Below are 19,701 nucleotides of genomic sequence, written 5' to 3'. Positions count from 1 at the left end.
CTAGAGACTAGAGAAGGGTTAGTGTAGCCAGTTCTACAGCTCTCTTGAAGAATCAAGATTATTTCACAGTCACAACTCTACCCTTTGACTACCAAAAGATGTGAAGTTGTTTGATTGATTAATTTTCTTGTTTGTTTTTGGTTCTTTTTGTTTTGGTTTGGGGGGATTGTTGTTGTTTATTTTGGGTATTTTGAGACAGGGTCTCCCTGTAGCCCAGCTGGTTTGAAAGTTGCTATGTAGCCCAATCTAGTCTTAATTTTAGAGATCCGCCTGTCTCTGCCTCCTGAGTGCTGGATTAAAGTCATGCATGGCAGGATGTGATTTTTTTTTTTTTAATTGAAGTCAGAAAGAGAATAGGAAAACAAGATTTCCTGGTGTCCCTTACTGAGATGATCACATAGTCCTTCTGTCTGCCTTTGTGTCTATGTTTGTGTATTCGTCTTGCTTCCATATTGTGTATTTTTTGAAGAACCAAGCCATAACTTGCTTTGCTTCCTGTGTACAGCATTTTAAAGATTAAGTTTTATGAAAAATAAGCTCTGCGTTTTCCTTATAATGGCCATAAGAAGATTATTGTAGAGATGTGTGGTTCTTGTTATAGATTTTTAGGCACATGCTCCAGCTCTGATGTAATAGAAAACCTCTGCCTGTATCCTGATAGTTCTAGGCTCCATGTGTTATGTTCTATACTCCCTAGTTTGGTTTGGTTTTGTTTTTTAAACACAGACTGTTTCTCTTTATTTTCCAGAACATTTTAAACCTATGACCCTATCTAGCAGCTTAGTCTATAATCATAAAATCTTTCACATCTTTAAAATTGACAACATTCAGAAGGGATATGTTGCTGAAAACCATTAGGTTTCAGAGTGGTTCTTACTGTCATTGTATTTGGCAGGACACCAGACAGCTGCTAGTGATAGAATCTTGTCTGATTTTGTACTTCTCTGGTAAGCTGCTCCCTTGAAGAATTGGCTATTTGAAAGTTACTTGCTGGTGGCCCAGATCCCTCCTGAATCTACCACATGAGTAAGACTAGAAACCAACCCATACCCTCAAAGCTCCCACAGCAACTTAGTGTTTCCATCTTAGTCAAACGAGTCCTCAGTTTCACTTTGATAGTCATCTCCTAAGAACCCAGGGGTCATTCATGATTTAGACACAACCAAAGAATTTTTAGAACATTCTCTGATGAGGTCTTCCAAGCACAGCTGAGAGAAGGTAAGAGCACCCAAAACATAGCATGACTGCAACATGGGGCTAGTAGTTCATACTTCCAGTTTACATTCAAAGGAATCGTCACAGAGTCAGGCCTGGGTAGGAGTAAAGAATAGCGTTTAGGGGCTGGAGAGATGGCTCAGTGGTCAAGAGCACTGACTTCTCTTGCAGAGGACCCGGGTTCAATTCCCAGAACCCACATGGTGGTTACGAACCATCCTTAACTCCAGTTCCAGGGGAATCTGAAGCCCTCATCTGACCTCCGAGGCATTGCACAACACGGGTGCTCTCACATACATGCAGGCAATATAGTCATACACATAAAAATAAATAAAAATAATAAAATATTTTTAAAAAGAATAACATTTGCTACCAAGGACTCAGTAACCAAAACAAAGTGGGATATTATTAAACTCATTAATAATCTTTAGTCCTATTATGTTTTCAAAGGGTTGTGTGTGTGCGTGTGCGTGTGCGACTATAGGCATACGCCACCACTTCCTGCTGGTATTTTTATAGTCAGGATAAATGATGTTAAGCTATTTGGGGAATTACCAGTGGCTTGGTTCTTCAAAAAACACAATATGGAAGCAAGACAAATATACAAACATAGACACAGAGGCAGACAGAAGGACTATGTGATCATTTCAGTAAGGGACACCAGGAAATCTTGTTTTCCTATTCTCTTTCTGACTTCAATCAAAAAGAAAAAATTCACATCCTGCCATGCATGACTTTAATCCAGCACTCAGGAGGCAGAGACCAGCAGATTTCTATAAAATTAAGAAATTGGGCTACATAGCAACTTTCAGATTGGGCTACATAGCAACTTTCAGACCAGCTGGGGCTACAGGGAGACCCTGTCTCAAAATACCCAAGATAAACAACAACAATCCTCCCAAACCAAAACAAAAATAACCAAAAAATAACAACAACTTCACATCTTTTGGTAGTCAAAGGGTAGAGTTGTGACTGTGAAATAATCTTGATTCTTCAAGAGAGCTGTAGAACTGGCTACACTAACCCTTCTCTAGAAGAAATTTTATATACAGTCATAAACAAAGAACAAGGAATAACTGAAGCAGATTTGAGAGGCCAAAGAAGGATGTCAAGTGTCTTCTTCTATTGCACTCTACCGTATTCCCTTGAGACACGGGAGGTAGAGACAGAAGGATCAAGATCATCTTTGGCTTCATGAATTTGAGGCCAGCCTGAACTACATGAGACTCTATCTTACAACAATCAAACATGAAAAAGGGACTAGGGAGATGGCTGAGTGGGTAAGGGAGCCTGCAGTACAAGCATGAAGACCTGAATTCAAATCCTCAGCACCCATGTGAAATAGCTGGACATGGATGCAAGCATCTGTAACCCCATGTTGGAGGGCAGAGACAAATATCTCCCAGGAGTTCAGTGACCAGCCTGCCTAGCCAGAATAGCAAGCCTCAAGTTCATTGAGAGACCCTGTCTCAAGGGAATATGATAGAGTTCAATAGAGGAAGACACTTGACATCCTTCTTTGGTCTCTACATGCACAAGCACAAGCAAGCACACCTGCACACATGAATACACAACACATACAAACAGCTCCCTCAAATACATATGTAAATGTATGTCCCCTCATATCTTAACATATTGGTATTCTAAACTTATTCTTGTCACCAACTGGCACTGTCCCCTTCCCTGCCTCTCTCCACCTCTGTTAAATGGGGAGTTATGAGTAGGCAGTGTTTCAAGGTACTTTTAAGCTCTCCTGTTCTGAGGCTAACCAGATCAGCTGGCCTTTCTCTGTAGAGTCAGAAACCCAGGAACCAACCCTGTTGTCTCCAGTGCAATCCTTGGAACCTCAAGGATGGACATCTCCAGATCTTAGCTGTAACTTACAGACCTGATATTTCTCTTCTGGAAATTTGAACAAGCTAATATGTGTGTTTTATTTTTAAATGGGTCTGAGGAAAGATAGCTCAGTGGTTTAGAGCACTGGCTGCTCTTGCAAAGGACCTGGGTTCAATTCCCAGCACCCACATGGCAGCTAAAAGTCATCCAAAACTCCAGTTCCAGAGGCTCTAACTCCCTCTTCTGACCTCCATGTATACTGCACAACACAGGTGCACCTACCTACAAGCAGGCAATACACTCATATACATAAAATTATATCTATCTATATATCTATATCTATATATCTATCTATGTCTATCTATCTATCTATCTATCTATCTATCTATCTATCTATCTATCTATCTATCTATTTATCTGCCAGGCATAGTGGCACACATCTTTAATCCCAGCACTTGGGAGGCAGTGGCAGGTGGATCTCTGTGAGCTCAAGGCCAACCTGGTCTACATAGGGAGTTCCAGGACAGCTGAGACCCTGTCTCAAAAAGACAACAAAATAAAATTAATTAATTAATTAATTAATTATTTTTAAAAAGTAAAAAAAAAAAAAAGAGTTTAAATGGGCCTGAAAATGATGTTTTACTGGACATATAATTACTGGATGAAAAGTAGTAAATAAGTTTCTTAGTCATGGCCGCATCTCAATTTTTCGACAATTAAGAGACAGGCATTGAGGGACTGGAGATATGATTCAGTGTTAAGAGTACTTGATGTTATTGCAAAGGACTGGAGTTTGGTTCCCAGAACCCACATGGCAGCTCACAGCTGTTAACTCCAGTTCCAGGAAATCCAGTGCCCTCTTGTGGACTCTATGGGCACCAAGCATGCACATAGTGCACATGCAGGAAAAACACACATACCCAAGAATCTTTTAAAGAGAGAGAAAGAGGCAGAGAGGCAGTGAAATGAAAACTTTCATTGACATGAAGGCATCAGATCTGGGGTTGGGGATGTAGCTCCACAGGCATACTGCTTGTACAACATGTACCAGACTCTTAAGTTCAATCCCAAGCACCTCAAAAAACAAAAAAACAAATAAAGACCAGCCATGAGATCTTTTTCCTAAAAAGTTGAGTCCTGTGGTTTGGCAGATATAGAGATCACAGGTCTCTGCATCTGGGTTCCATGGGCCACATACACCTATCTAATGAAAGATAAGCAGAACATAGACACGGGCTTCACGAACAGGAGCAGGGAATGCTCTGTGTGTTTATTTCTCTTGTTCTGAAATAGTAAATACCATTATCCTTAGGATGACTTGCTCCATTCTTACAATGTTTATCATAATAGCACCAATAAGCACCTAGGGAAGACATCTAAAAAAGAGAGCCTATTGAAACATCAAACATTTATTCTGATTAACAGCATAAGCTTCCAAGATAAGATGTCTCAGATTCATGTGTGTTGAGCTGTGAATCTCCCCCTGGATTACACATTGTCCTCAGTGCACATGTCTTCCCCACTGAAGTGAGCAGCATGGTGGCCTATCAAACACGACTCTGCTGGAACTGGCTTTTAACTGAGTATACACACCTACGTCATGCACTAACATCCGCTGTGTGTGCCTGTGCAGCCCTGTGTCGTTCTTAGAGCTCTAACATCTCACAGTCGCTCAACAAATGTTCTTTCTATAGCTGCTGCTGGAAGGGAAGTGCACAAGTTGGAGGTATTATGTTCTTGGGTGACAAAGGTGCCTCTTGGAACTCTGGGATGCTGAATATCAGGCCCTGCTGGAGACCAATGCCTATGGGCATTCCTCAGCAGTTTCTTATTTGCCTTAGCACTGGTGGGGCCACTGGCATTTCATTTGACCCTTAAAGGAGAAATTGGTCCTTTCTTATGCTCTTACCCCAGCAAGCATAATTTGTGCACTTGAATATTATTATAAGGGCTACCTATGCCTCCTTATTCCCTCTATTTACAGTTTTATTTTGGGAAATGCAGATATGTGCTTCCCTTAAGCCTTTAGAATTTCTAGACTGGAATAGTAAAAGAAATATTTTGTTTTGTTTTTCACCTTGACAGTGGAGGGAAACATGAACTTCTCTGTAAACGTCAGGCTCCACTTCAGTTCTTGGATTTCTGGTGGAAGGAGCCGAGTAATTGAATTTTGAAATCGTTGACATTTTCTCTGTCCAAAACATTGACTTCCAAAAGAAAAAACTACAAAAATAGGAATGAAAACATGGTAGTCATATTCTGAACATGAACGCCTCCCTGAGGGGCAGCATAAACTGGTAGTTCTTGTGTTCATAAACAAAGATCCCGTTGCCTGTAACTCCTTTACCAGCCTTCCCTTCCATTTCTATCTTCACAGCTCCATGGTCTCTGTCAGCTAGCAGAGCAATTGGTGGAAGAAAGACAGCCCAGCCCTTGCCATGACTGGAAACTACTGCCATTTCTATATGAAAGGGGGCACCTGTAGAGGAGAGATTTCCACAGTGTAAAGAGCTCACTTGTCTCCTATTCCAGTTGTTACAAAGTTTCTTTAGCTTTTTCCCTACATGTTGGAATCAACCCACTGCATGATCACATGTTCAAAGATGTCTCCCTCTTTTTTTCCCTCAGAAGATTCAGCATTCTCTCTCTTTTTTTTGAGAATAAACTGAAGTTCTGAAAAAAAAAAAAAAACAATGCAAGTCTTGTGAAACAACTTTTTTTTTATGCAACTAGAGTATTCAGAGAGAAGTGGCATTAGCAAGTTCCAGGTGTTGGCAAATGGGGCCTGTGCTGTGGGTTCTGCCTCCTGGTAGTTACTTTGATGCTACCCTTTGAACATGGGATCCAGCAATCCTGGAATTCACACTACTTAAAGCAAAATAAGAAGCCATCTGCATGATGCCTTAGTCTGGAGAAGTTAGAAAGTTCTGCTCCTGACATTGAGGCTTCCTTGAGCCTTTTTAAAGCTGGGGTCTCATTCCATTACCTCATCTGAAACAAGCTGCCACTCAGCTTTGGTTGATTTCCAGAATCTTTGATGGGCTAACCATAAGCACCTGTTGATGACAAAGGGCATGAATAGTTAGGGGACAGTGCCAGTGCAAACCTAACTGCAAGTAATGAAGGACAACTTACAACAAACAGCCTCGTGAATGAAACTCACCCTGGAAACTTAAGACTTTTAATGCAAAAGTGTACAACTCAGAGTGATCCAGAATTCCACATGTGATTTTTAACTTTTGGAAGTGCATACGTTTGTGAAGATCTGTATCTTAAGCACATCCATCAGGCAAAAGTCTACTGTACTTGTCATATGGGGAGCAGCCTGCAGTATTTCCATGTAGCATTTCTTACTACATCATGTGAAAGAAAAGACAAGAGTTACTCTAATAAAAAGAAAATTAAGATTGGAAATGCTTCTTAAACTCAGGAAGACATTTTGAGGTATTAGCTTTGAGAAAACAGATTTATTAGAAAAATTTAGCTTTGTGTGAGAAAGAAAAGACTTTGGTGTCTTCTGTAAAAATAATTCAGACACTAGCTGGACTTTTCCGAGTGGGACTGAAATTTGTGTTCTGTGAGATCGTCAGTTTGGATTGAGATTTCTTAGGATGATTTTAAGTTGACTTGCTGAGTATTTTCAGATATAACAATAAGAAAAATAAAACCTCAACTTAAAGTGCACCATTATTTGTACCTCTGTTTTGATCTGTCTTTACCCTGGGTACTGTGGAATGTTTAAGAAGGACTAAATAAATGCTATTTGAATTTTCTGTGGTTTGAATTTTAATCACTGATGACATTTCTTCAGGGCCTTTATGAATTTTGTTTTGCCTGAATATAATTTCGGAAACTTCCTTGTTTTATTATGCTGGGAATTGAACATAGGGTCTTGTGTGTATAGGTGAGCACTCCTCCACACTTCTAGCCCTTCATGTTGTTATAGAATAGGATCTGTTTGCATTTTCCTTCATTGTTTCTTGGGGTTTTGTTTGTGTTTAAGATTTCTTCTACCTAGTAGTTGTAAATAGTTTCTCAAGTTTTCTTCACCTATTTTGCACATTTGTGGACATTCACACTCAGACATTTGATCAACCTCTGTTTACTGAATCTGATATGACATAAGAGTTTTTTTTCTTCCAGGTGCATAGCTCATCAAACCAGAACCATTTAATAATTAAATATTTCTTTCCCATTGAATGGAAGCATCATCTTTTCATTGTTCATCTGTACTCAGGGAGGCCTTCCCAAGTGTGCCCTTCTCCTTTGGAGTTAGTTTAGTTTTGCTTCGGAATATATATATGTGCATATATATATATTTTTTTTTGGTCTTTTTGAGACAGGGTCTCCCTGTAGCCCCAGCTGTCCTGGAACTCACTATGTAGACCAGGCTGGTTTTGAACTCACAGAGATCTGCCTGCCTCTGCCTCCTGAGTGCTGGGATTAAAGGCGTGTGCCACCATGCCAGGCTATGCTTCGGAATATTTTAATGGGATTATTATATTGTTTATATATGTTTTAAAGCTTAGCCTTTCATTTGAAATTGTCTTCTTGCTGGGCATGGTACTGCATGCTTCTAATCCCAGCACTTGGGAGGGGATATCAAGAAGATCAAGAACTCAAGGTCATCCTTGGCTATATAATGAGTTTAAGGTCAGCCCAAACTATGTGAGACCCTGTCTCAAATGAAATTGTCATATTTTATTGGTTTTTTTTCCTTCTTTTAAGGTGGATGCTACCAACTGTCCATTTCCTTTCATAAACTTGCAAATTTCTGTTCTCTCGTAAATGAAATTTTCATTTTATGAAGTATTTTCATAGATTAGGACTTTAAATTTTTTTTTTTTTTTTGGTCTTTTTGAAATAGGGTCTCCCTGTAGCTCCCAGCTGGCCTGGAACTCACTACGTAGACCAGGCTGGCCTTGGACTCACAAAGATCCACCTGCCTCTGCCTTCTAAGTGCTGGGACTACAGGTGTGTGCCACCATGCCTGGTTTTATTTTTTAATATTTTTATATCAAGACATGTTTCTGTTCACCACAGACTCTTGCTTAAATAGATAAGGATATGTCAGGGCCTGTAACTGTAGGTTTTGCTTGGATGTATCTACCTTGCCTACTGATGTTCAGATCATGTACTCCTATCATAAACTAGAGGATAGGCTCTCTAAAGTAAGTTGAAGCTTAAGTATTGTGTAGAAGGAGTAGGTGCCCAGTAAGAGAAATTCCTCTGTGTGTAGTTTCTTCTCTGGAGAAATTGGAACATGGAAGCCACCTACCTGGGTCTGCTTTGCTCAGCATTGTCTGTGTTAGATACATTCCCTGGCTTTTCCTGACCTCTTCCTTATCCTGTTGCCTTTGTGTGGGATAATCCGACCCTGGACCCTCAGACAGCTCAGTGTTCATGTCCCTGATCCTCTGTAAGGACATGCTGCATGCTCTTGGGGCTTCATGTGCCTCTCCAGTCCTGGCCCTGTAGAGTAGGGGATACTAGCAGGGTATTCCCTTATCTTCATTTTCTTTGGAAGGGAATTGGGGCAAAGTCCTTTGTACTCCCCTTACCTCCCCAACACACACTTACTCTCTGGGTAGTGAAAATTCCTCAAAGTTGAAGTCATGATGATGGTACCCTTTTTAAATTTCCACTGCTGATGCAAAGACATTTTACTGTTTCTATGATTATTTTTGATGGTATATGGAAAGTAAGATGCATTTAACTTATCACTTCACCCAGTTTGTTTTTCTTGTTCTGTATGTTAGTGCTGAAATTGGAAAGTGAAATTCAGAATAGTGTGTTTGACACCTGAGATCAAATACTTCATAATTGCTGTCATATAATAAGAGCAACAGACTTCTTTTAGATTTATTTAAAACATTAAGAAGTATTTTCATGGACTGGAGAGATGATGACTCAGCGGTTAAGATTGCTGACTGCTCTTGCAGAGAACCAGGATTCAATTCCCAGTATGCAACCTTCTATAACTACAGTTCCAGGGGAGCCAATGCCCTCTTCTGACCTCTACGGGCATTGCACAACATGGGTGCACTTAGATACATGCAGGCAATATACTCATACACACAAAATTTTTAAAAAAATCTTTTTTTTTTGGTTGTTTTGATATAAGGTCTCCCTGTAGCCCCAGCTGGTCTGGAACTCACTATGTAGATCAGGTGGCCTTGAACTCACAGAGATCTGCCTGTCTCTGCCTTCCATGTGCTGGGATTAAAGGCCTGCACCACCATGCCTGGCTAAATAAAATATTAAAAAATAAGAAGTATTTTCAGAAAATGACATTCCAGGTAAGGGCATAGAATAAGAAAGGCATGGAACCAGGACACAAAAGCAACAAACTTCAGTGGCTAGACTGAAAGCCTGAAAACCAGATGGGCAGAGGGGTCATAAGAAGTCCCCAACAGCACTGTGAGAGGCCCAGAGCCAGGCTTTATTCTGATTGCTCAAGCCTAGCAGTGTAAACATGTAGTTGGCAGGACCATCCTCTTCACAGACAATCTGCCAGTTGTGAAAGGAGAAGTGATGTGATGTGACATTTCTCAAGTGGAGTTAATGTTTGAGTACTTCAGGAATCATATAGTATGCAAGAGCCTACCTGCACTTAGATTGAAACAAGTAGTGCCACCAAGTGGTACAGAAAATTAATCATGTGAAGGCTCTGCTCTTGAATTAGACAAATGAAGCCATGAATTAGACAAATTAGATGAAAATTCAAAGGAGCAAGTAACTACAGATACTTGTATACATTTGTTTAAATTATGACCTAAAACAGTGGATAACACATGTCTTGCAGTAGTTGATAGGAAATGCTACCTGCTAACAAGCATGCCCATTAATTACCCTTTGCATTCATACACCAGGACATGTGACCTCCAGCTTCCTGTTCTCAGATTATGGGTTGCTACGTCTTTTAAACAAATTCCTGAATTAAAAGGGTACTGAAATAAATATTGGTGGCCTTTTTTTTTAAAGTACATTTTAAAAATGTTTATTATTTTTATGTGTATAAGTATATTGCCTGCATGTATGTAAGTGCACCCATTTGTGAAGTGCCCTCGAAGGTCAGAAGAGGGCCTGGAACTGGAGGTAGGTTTGTGGTGGTGATTAGCCACCATGTGAGTGCTGGGATTCGAATCCAGGCCCTCTGCAAGAGCAGCCAGTGTTCTTAACTTCTGAGCCATCTCTCCAGCCCCTTACGTATATCATTAAAAAATTTCAGAAGACATATGTATGCCTCTCCCAGAATGTTCTCCTATTAAAGGAAATTTGACAAAGGTACACCCACAGAGCTCAATCTACAACCCAGATTCATCACTTAAGAACCATAACTTTGTCAAAATTTCCTTGGAAATTAAGGAATAGTAACGCATGGATTTTGCAGAAAATTAAGCAACATAGTTTCTTTGTTTTTGTTTTTGGAGACCTAACCCAGGCTGGCCTGAACTCTGATCCTTCTGCTTGTACCTCTAAAATGCTGGGATTACAGGCATGTACCACCACACCTAGTTTATGTAGTGCTAGGGATTGAACCCAGGGCTTTGAGCATGCTAGGCAGGCACTCTCAACTGAGCTGCATCCCAGCCTGAGCAACATAATTTTGTTTGTTGAGACAGGGTCTCATTGTATCTCAGACTGGCCTCAAACTCATGAACTCCTGCCTCAGCTTGCCCAGTGCTAGGTAGGATTAAAACGATTTTCAGTTTATGACATGTTACTGTTCCTGGCATATACTAGTGGAGATAAATCATACACATATATATTTTGTTAATTACTATTATAGTTTTATATATGGGGAACAGGTAACAGATGGGACTTCTAAGCAGAGGGTAGCCATTTCGTGCAAGATGCAGCTGAGGAAAAGAACAGACCACTAACTGCTGTAGGGAAAACTAACATGTTAGACTTCTGAGCAGTGGAATGTTGGTATGTGATCGTGTTTTATAATCTGTAGAAACTGTGCTTTTGGTGACTTAGATTTTCAAGGTAGGCAGAGGCAGGCAGATCTCTGAGATGGAGCAAGCCTGGTCTACATAGTAAGCTCCAGGCCAGCTGGGGCTATAGGGAAACCCTCTCTTGAAAAAAAAATTTTTTTTAAGTGAACTCCCTTAGAGGCTCTTTGATGATAAACAATTTACATGGAGTGGAATGGTGGTCCACTGTTTATTGATGACCTTCTTGAGACTTGCTGCACAAAAATAAGAGATTCTTTTTTCCTATTCATATCTAACCTGGTTTCAAAACTTTTCCTGCATATTTAAAAATGGATTTTTCCTCCCCCCACCTCCTCTTTTGAGATGAAATCTTGCCATGTTGCCCAGGCTAGCCTCAAACTCCTGAGCTCAAGTGATCTTCTTGACTTGACCTCCTGAGCTAGGACTGCAGGTCACAGTATCACACCTCGCTTACCATCTGCTTTTATACCGAGTAACACAAAGGGGAGTACAACAACTACTTCCTTGCGACAGATCTTTTAAAGTTATGTTTTAAGAGGGCTAGAGAGATGGCTTAGCAATTAAGAGCACTGGCTGCTCTTGCAGAGGACCCGGGTTCGATTCCCATCACCCACATGGCGGCTAACAACAGTCCATAACTCCAGTTCCAGGGGATCCGACACCCTCTTCTGACTCTGCAGGCATTGCATGACACAGGTGCACTTACACACATACAAGCCATACACTCATAAAATAAAAATAATACAGAAGATATTTTTTAAATTATGTTTTGAAAAAGAATCCAGGTCCCTGCAGTGTCTAAAATGCCTGGTAGTTTCTTCTAAAGACATTTTCTGTTTGCTGATTTTTTTTTTTCTCCCTCAAAAATGAAGGCTGTGTAGTCAAGAGTATAGGGGAGAATGGGTTAAGGAGTTTTTTTTGAGGGGGGGGTTGGTATTTTTGAGACAGGGTCTCCCTGTAGCCCCAGCTGTCCTGGAACTCACTATGTAGACCAGGCTGGCCTTGAATTCACAAAGATCCGCCTGCCTCTGCCTCCCAAGTGCTGGGATTAAAGGCACGCGCCACCACGCCTGGCTGGTTAAGGGTTTTTAGTACTGCCTCATTTAAGTTTATTCTGTCTGTGCTGATTGCCAAAAGATGGAAGAAAACTACCAGAATGAAGGTCAAATAAATTCAGCTGCAGAAGCTTATGAGTAGCTAGATTAATTTCAGGAAAAAAAATCAGGAAATAAATATTTTAAACTTCCACTGACCTTATTAAAATATACTTCCAGAAATACTCTTGGGCCACTCTCATAAATCCGTCATCTTGCAAAACAGCTATGGCAATATGATACAATAAAAACAGCAGTGACTTAGCAACTGGGAGGTTGGCTCATTCACAAGGAGATTAAATGACATCCTAAAATCCTCTAGATAAGGAAGCCACACATGAGAGAGCTGAATCATATGATTTGTCTTTAAAAGTCTCCCCTATGAGTGTATGCTGGTATTTAGAAACCACACAGAGAACATACTAGAGAATTTGCATGAGTAGAAGTTTCACCTCACTCAGAACTTCCATTCTTACTCAGAGGGCAAGAAGCATTTGAGGCAGGACTCTGGTGTATGTAATGGATTTCACTCTAGTTGGCTTAGGCAGAAAGGTATTAAATAACTTGCAGAACTGTTGAGATAACTGGACAGACTGTAGTCTGAGTTCCAGGAACAGCTTTCTGAAGTTACAACCCAGAACTGGACCACCAGGAGACCTGCTGCCTCCACCTTGATGGGAACCTTAGAATCAGGTTGCCTGCCTGTCTGGAAGGTTCCAGTTATGGCTCCCAATTGTAGAAACACCTTGTGTCCACTACAATTTGTGTCACTAGTGAATGCCCTGTGTCCTGGCTTTCACCCTAACTCAGGTCCTACAGTAGGTCTTGCCCAGGCCTTTCTGCTGGGGATCTTAAATCACATCCAAACCCATAGCCGAATGATAGTCTTGAGATTTCCCGTTTCTCAGCTCTGAGCATGCTGCATGAGCTTTGGAACACATGCCAGCACTCCAGCCCCTTGTATCCTCCATTTACAGTAAAGGCAATATTTGTTGATAAATAGCACTTACTTATGCTTTTTTCACATGTGCAGAGTATAGTCATATATTTTTATTTAGAGATAATATCATTCTACTTGTAAACATATTCTGACCATTTCCTAAGAAAATATAAAAAATTGAGAGCAGTACCTAGTTTATTTCCTAAAAATACAGAAAACGGATCGTAAATTAAGGATTCCCTTCCAGCTTTTGTGTATTCTGTCCACATTTGTTTTGTTTCCTTGTGTGTCCATTCACTCCCCTCAAAATCCTCCACCTTTTCAATTTTATGTGCTCTTTGCTATACAGACCTATGAATGAAGAGTCGGAGCCCTCAGAAGTCGATGCTGCTGGCCGGTGGCGTGGCATCTATGTCAACCGAACATCTTCAGCGCCTTCTGACTCTGCAACCACTGTAAAGTCACTGATCAAGTCATTTGATCTGGGACACCCAGGTATTTAATCTTTTCTTTTTCCATAAGCAAAACTATACGTTCAAACCCTGGCCCACATATCAAGCCTATTTCTGCTCCACACTGGCCCAAATTGCTAGAATCACAGAGCTCAATGTAGAGCATACCTCCTGCAGCCACTGTGTGTGTGAGGCTGTGAGGCCACAATGGAGAGTCTGGCCCTTGGGTAATACAAATGCAAGGTCCACTTTTCACCCCTTGCCTCACTCTGGTTCCTGTCATGCCCCCTTCCTTAATTTTCTGCCTCATATAGCTGTTACTTGCATAGCCCTACTCTTTGCCTTCTTCCTGTCTTCTGAGAATTAGTAAAGCTATCCAGCAGCTTCATCTAGAAAATGCTCACCTGTAAGCATTCGACTCCTAGTCCTCTTCACTTTGCAATGTGCTATTAGACTTTCTCTTTCCATGTGCTCTTGCATGTAAGCTTTTCCACTGATTTCTCTGTTTCTTCTGATCTTGGGTTTGTGACCAGCTTTCTTCTGGAATAGACTGGCTAACTCACAATTGCCCTTTACTCATGCATCTTGCATATATGAGGCAATTATACGCTCATGCTTTATGTGTACACAAAAATATAATAAATCATAATAGAGACATGTACATTGTGTTGGAGAACTGGAGCAGTAGTGAATTCTAGGGTGTGTTTGTTGTCTCTGCTAAAATAGTTTGCAGCTAAATAAGATTAAGATTAGCATCCACATTTCTGAGAGGCAGGAAACCCAGTGAGTCAGTCTGCAGATAGAGCCTGATTCAACAGTAATGATTTGTGCCTGAATTTCCCTGTTGTTTTTCCCTAGAGGAGCCTTATCACATGCGTCTTCCTCTTCCTCAGATAGCCTACTTCTAAGATCCAACCCTCACTCAACTAACTCCTCCCTTTCATTTCCCCAGTTCAACTGTAATCCAGAGCCAAAAAGGAAAATAAAGTAATGTTACAGTAAACCTCATAGGATAGTTAAGTCACCAAAAAAGAATAACAAATCAAAAACTATTATTTGAAATCTTGAACTGGATCAAACATATATGTTCCAACCTTTTCTTGGCAGGTGGATCTGGACAGAATATTTCTGTTCATAAGACTCCCAGAAGTCCCCTAAGTGGAATCCCAGTGAGGACTGCGCCAGCAGCTGCCGTTTCTCCGATACAGGTATGAGAAGAGGCCTGAGACAGCCTCCGTGCAGCCGTCTAGATGTTCTTTATACATACAGGTGTGTGCATGTGGAGGAAGGAGGGCTTTTGAGTTGGATTACACTCCAGCTCTCCTTGCACTATGGCATAAGTGTAAGCCTTGTGATAGCAGATCTTTTGGTATTTTGCCTGCTCCTGTCGGCTAGAACAATGGGTGACAACAGTCATTTCACAATAGAAGCTCACTGAATATTTTTGAACAAATAAATATATTAGAGACCTTTACATATCATTATATGGCGAAATATTCTTGGGTTTTGTTGTTGTTGTTGTTGTTGTTGTTGTTGTTTGGGGGGTTTTTTGAGACAGGGTCTCCCTGTAGCCCCAGCTGATGTGGAACTATTTATTATGTAGACCAGGCTGGCCTCGAACTCGAACTCACAGAGATCCACCTGCCTCTGCTTCCCAGCCCAAAATATTTTTTTTTAAAGGCTGCACCTGAGCAGGGCATGGTGATGCATGCCTTTAATCCCAGCACTTGGGATTTGTTTAGTCACTCTTGATGGACATTTAGGTTGTTTTAGATTTAACTTATTGCACAAACAATACAGCGAAGGTCTTACAAAAACATTTGACCTCTTAAGGGACTATTTCTTATGAGAGCATATCAGGATTCATTTCCAAATACTGAAAATTGCTCTAGTTTATTAGCTTTAATTAAAAGGTTTTGGTACTTGAAGGGCTAGAAGAGATAACTGAAGATTCACTGAGTGTTCAGGAAGAGTTTTCAGACATCTCAAATTGAACCATCAAAGGAACTTCTGTTTTTGCCAGGGCATGTTTCACCAAGACCTTGTCGAGGACCACTGCCTCATAATACCCATAAGGCTGTAGGGTCAGACACCAGAACCTCTTTTCCTCTGTAACAAAAAACCAAATCATCCATAGCCTTGCTGCCAGCAGAAGTGACAGGAGGGTACCTGTTACAGCCTCCCAAACCCGGCACCTTCCAGAGTTTCCAACAATGGGCCTGTCTGACAGAAGCCAGGTCACTTGGTGAACCAAGCCTTAAGAGAATTTAGAAAGCATGCCCTTTAATATTTTCGTCTCTTATCATAATGAACAAAGGGACTGCAATTAAGCTGAGGGAGCTAGTCTTCAAAACTCTAGAAATTCATTCCTAGAAATGGAAAGTGTATTACTAAAGAAAGACACCTTGATGTATTCTACTCTTTAACATTGGTTTTCATATGCAGTGTTACCATTTTATCTTTTTTTAAAAATATATTTTATTAATTGTTTTTATTTTATGTGTATGAGTGTAATGCCTGCATGTATGTAAGTAAACCCATGTCATGCAACACCTGCAGTGGTCAGAAGAGGGCATCGGATCCACTGAAACTGGAGTCAGGGATGATTGTTAGCCACCATATGGGTGCTGCAAGAGCAGCCAATGCTCTTAATCACTGAGCCATCTCTCCAGCCCCCATAGTGCTACTATTTTATCTTAAAACATTGTTTATTGAAGAAAATTTTTTACTGAAATGTTTTTACTGAAGAAAACACTGTATGCAGTGTTTTCCTTTATGACTTTAAGAGGTTTTGCTTTACATCTTTCTATTAGCTTATTAAAATATTCTTTAGTATCAAAGAAGCCTTTTATTGAAGATGTTTTAAAGCCCACAGAAGCAGAAGATGGATCTAGGTCTCTTTCCCCACCTCTTCCATCTCCTGGAAGCAGGTGAATACTGGGAAGGAGATGGGCAGAACCTCAGGTTGTATATGCACTTTTTCAAGTAGAGTCCTGTGGTCATTTCAGAAAATTTCAGGAACACAAATAAATGACAGCAAATGACTAAAAGGAATAATAAACAACAGAAATAAGCATAGCAGATCCACATAATGATGGTATTATTCACAGACTTTAAAACAACTGAGATAAATGTAGTCAAGAGAATAAATGGTAAAGTGATTATCAGCACAAACCCACAATTGTTAAAAAAAAGAACCCACTAAAAATTCCATAACTTAGGCTAGACATGGTGGTACACACCTTTGCTCCCAGCACTCACGAAGCGGAAGCAGGCGAATCTCTGAGTTCAAGGCCAGCCTGGTCTACTTAGCCAGTTCCAGGCCAACCAGGGCTACATACTGAGACCTTGTCTCAAAAAAAAAAAAAAAATCCATGACTCAAAAATACTCAAGGCCAGGTGTGGTGGCACACGCCTTTAGTCCCAGCACTCAGGAGGCAGAGACAGGCAGATCTCTGAGTTCAAGGCCACCCTGATCTTCTACATAGTGAGTTCCAGGACACCTAGGTCTACAGGGAGACCCTGTCTCAAAAAGACCAAAATAAATAAATAAATAAATAAATAAATAAATAAATAAATAAATAATACTCAAATGCATTTATTTAGTTATAAACTAGACAGTTATTAGGGAGGCTCAAGGAGCTGCCTACAGGTCAGCAGAAATATTCAAGCTGAAGCACACAAAGTAAGAAGGATAGAAATGATAGAAAAGGACATAGACTAATGGGCAGAATGAAAGATTTGCTGTGCCCTCAGAGTCCCCAGGGGAAAAGAACAGGTAGGAATAGAGATCTGTGAAGAGAGAATAACCAAGAATTCCCAGAACTGATGAAAAAATGTCAGGACTCAGATTCAAGAGGTGATAATGCACCCAAGCAAGATAAGTACAAAGAAAGCCATATCTACTAGAAACAAAAAGAAGGCACTTTATAAGGGGTGGGGAGATGATGACATCCACCTTCTCCATTAAAATGATGGAAGCCAGAAGCCAGAGCAGCAACTGAAAGGCTGAAAGAAAACAGCTGCTCTTTTAGATTTCTGTGCCTAGTGAAAAGACCCCTCAAAGGTGAACACAAAAAGATGCTTTCCATGAAGCAAAACTTGATTTTCTTGCTAACATACTTTCAGCTAAAAGCTTGTTAAGAGGAGTTCTGCATGAAGTTTGTTCTTTTCAAAAGATTTTTTAAATTGATGGACCTCTGGCAAAGCTGCTACAAAGAGAAGAGGAGGCATAAATTACCTAGATCAGAAATTTTTATGTATAAGTATATATTTATATTTGCTATGGTGGAGATTAAACCCAGTGCTTCTTGTATGCTAGAGCTATATCCCTATGGGGCTGTAAAGATAGCTCAGTGGTTAAGAATTCTTGCTGCTCAGGGCCGGACAGATAACTCAGCAGTTAAGACCAGTGGCTGCTCTTACCGAGGATCCTGGTTCAATTCCCAGTACCCACATGGCACCTAACAACCATCTGTAACTCCAGTTCCAGGGAATCGGACAGGCTCTTCTGACCTCCATGAGCATTGCATGGCACAGGTGCACTTACACACATGCAGGCAATACATTCATATACAAAAAATAAAATTAGAATATGGGCCCTCTGCTTCCCTGGGCCTGCACGATCCGCAGGCCTCTCTCTGGGGTTAGTTGATTGCACCCTCCGTGCCTTGACTCCCCCAGCCTCATTTACCCTCCCATCTCCCGCGCCTGTCTCTCCTAGCCTGGGTTCTGTCCCATTCCTTGTCCCATTCCTTGTCTTGGCGCCCCAGACACCCGGGGAACCACCACTGCCTCCTGATCCTTTTCATTCAGACCAACCCAGTTCCTTCTAGGGTCCCCAGGAGCCCACTGGGCCTGGCCCTGCCCTCACCTCTCTCTACTTCCCTGGGCTTACAACCCACCAGCCTCTTTCCTGAACACCAGGGCTGACCTTTCTGCTTCCTGATCCTTTGCATTGAGACCAACCCAGTTCCTCAGTGCAGTCCCCAGGGGCCCTTGGGGCCTCTTCCTGCCCCCATCTCCCTTTGCATCTCTGGGTGGCACGGACACCAGCTACCCGAGACCAGCATCTTTCCTGGGCCCTGCTCCCAGGCCAGTCCAACCCCCAAATTTCTGAGGCCAAAATCTTTCCTGGAGGGATCCAGACCTTAGGAGAAAGCCTGAGAGCATCTGATCCTCATCTGACTTGGGCCTCTGTGGGAACTCCTGAAGACAAAAGCAATCTGGCCACTCCAATATAAAATCAAAAGAGAGAACAGGAAGCTTAGATGAACCAGCTTTTCGTGCCCAAAAAAGTAAACCACAAAGACACATAAAGGTCACAGAAAGCATACCTAAACTTGAAGGCTTGAATGTCACACAAGAATCAGAAACTACAAAAGAAATTCACATGTCAAAATCACAGAGAAAAAATAATATCATGAAAAACCAAAATAACATATCCCCACCAAATACCAATAGTCCTCTAGAGGAGTACAATGAGAACCCCCTAGAGATAATGCAGGACATGGAACTCAAAAGAACAATTATAAACATGATAAAAGAATTCAGTGAATTTAAAGAACACACAAAGAAATCAAAGAACTGAAGGATGATAGAGATAAACTTCTGAATGAATTCAGAAAAGAGCTAGAAATATTGAAGATGATTCAGGCTGAAATGAAGAAGGAAGTGAAACACTCAGTAAGCCAATTAGAATCGACAGGAGAAAGCCTCACCAATAGGATGAACGAAATGGAAAACAGAGTATCAAGACTGGAAGATAAAGTGGACAAACTAGACCACTCAAGCAAAGATTATGAAAAATTTAAGAAATCACAAGAATGGAATATGCAGGAATTGTGTGACACCATAAAAAGACCAAACTTACGAATCATAGGCATACAGGAAGGAGAAGAATCCCAAGATAATGGCATGGACCAGATCTTCAACAGAATCGTGGAAGAAAATTTCCCAAAATTAAAGAGAGACATGCCCATACAAATACAAGAAGCATATAGAACACCAAACAGACAGGACCAGAAAAGAAACTCTCCACAGCACATCATAGTAAAAACACTAAACGTACGAAACAAAGAGACACTACTGAAAGCTACAAAAGAGAAACAAGTCACATATAAAGGAAAACCCATTAGGATTACAGCTGACTTTTCAGCGCAAACTATGAAAGCCAGAAGAGCCTGAACCAAAGCATTCCT

General features: G+C 40.9%; 1 protein-coding gene across 2 annotated transcripts in view; it reads left to right on the top strand.

Annotated features, from left to right (window-relative positions):
* The window catches only part of Specc1 (sperm antigen with calponin homology and coiled-coil domains 1), a 330,607-nt gene that overhangs the window by 217,524 nt on the left and 93,382 nt on the right, over window positions 1-19,701 (top strand). Inside the window, exons 8-9 of one of the 2 annotated variants that reach the window (XM_008825314.3) lie at window positions 13,399-13,544; window positions 14,609-14,709. In XM_008825314.3, the coding sequence (XP_008823536.1) occupies window positions 13,399-13,544; window positions 14,609-14,709 (247 nt within the window). Of the gene's footprint in view, window positions 1-5,428; window positions 6,411-13,398; window positions 13,545-14,608; window positions 14,710-19,701 lie in introns of those variants that run through there. The other variant, XM_017795771.2, reaches the window with a different exon arrangement.

The sequence above is a fragment of the Nannospalax galili genome, unplaced genomic scaffold (assembly GCF_000622305.1).
Source record: "Nannospalax galili isolate Female #2095 unplaced genomic scaffold, S.galili_v1.0 scaffold530, whole genome shotgun sequence".
Taxonomy (NCBI): domain Eukaryota; kingdom Metazoa; phylum Chordata; class Mammalia; order Rodentia; family Spalacidae; genus Nannospalax; species Nannospalax galili.
Note: the sequence above shows the minus strand (reverse complement) of the source record. Positions and strands in the feature narration are given on the sequence as shown.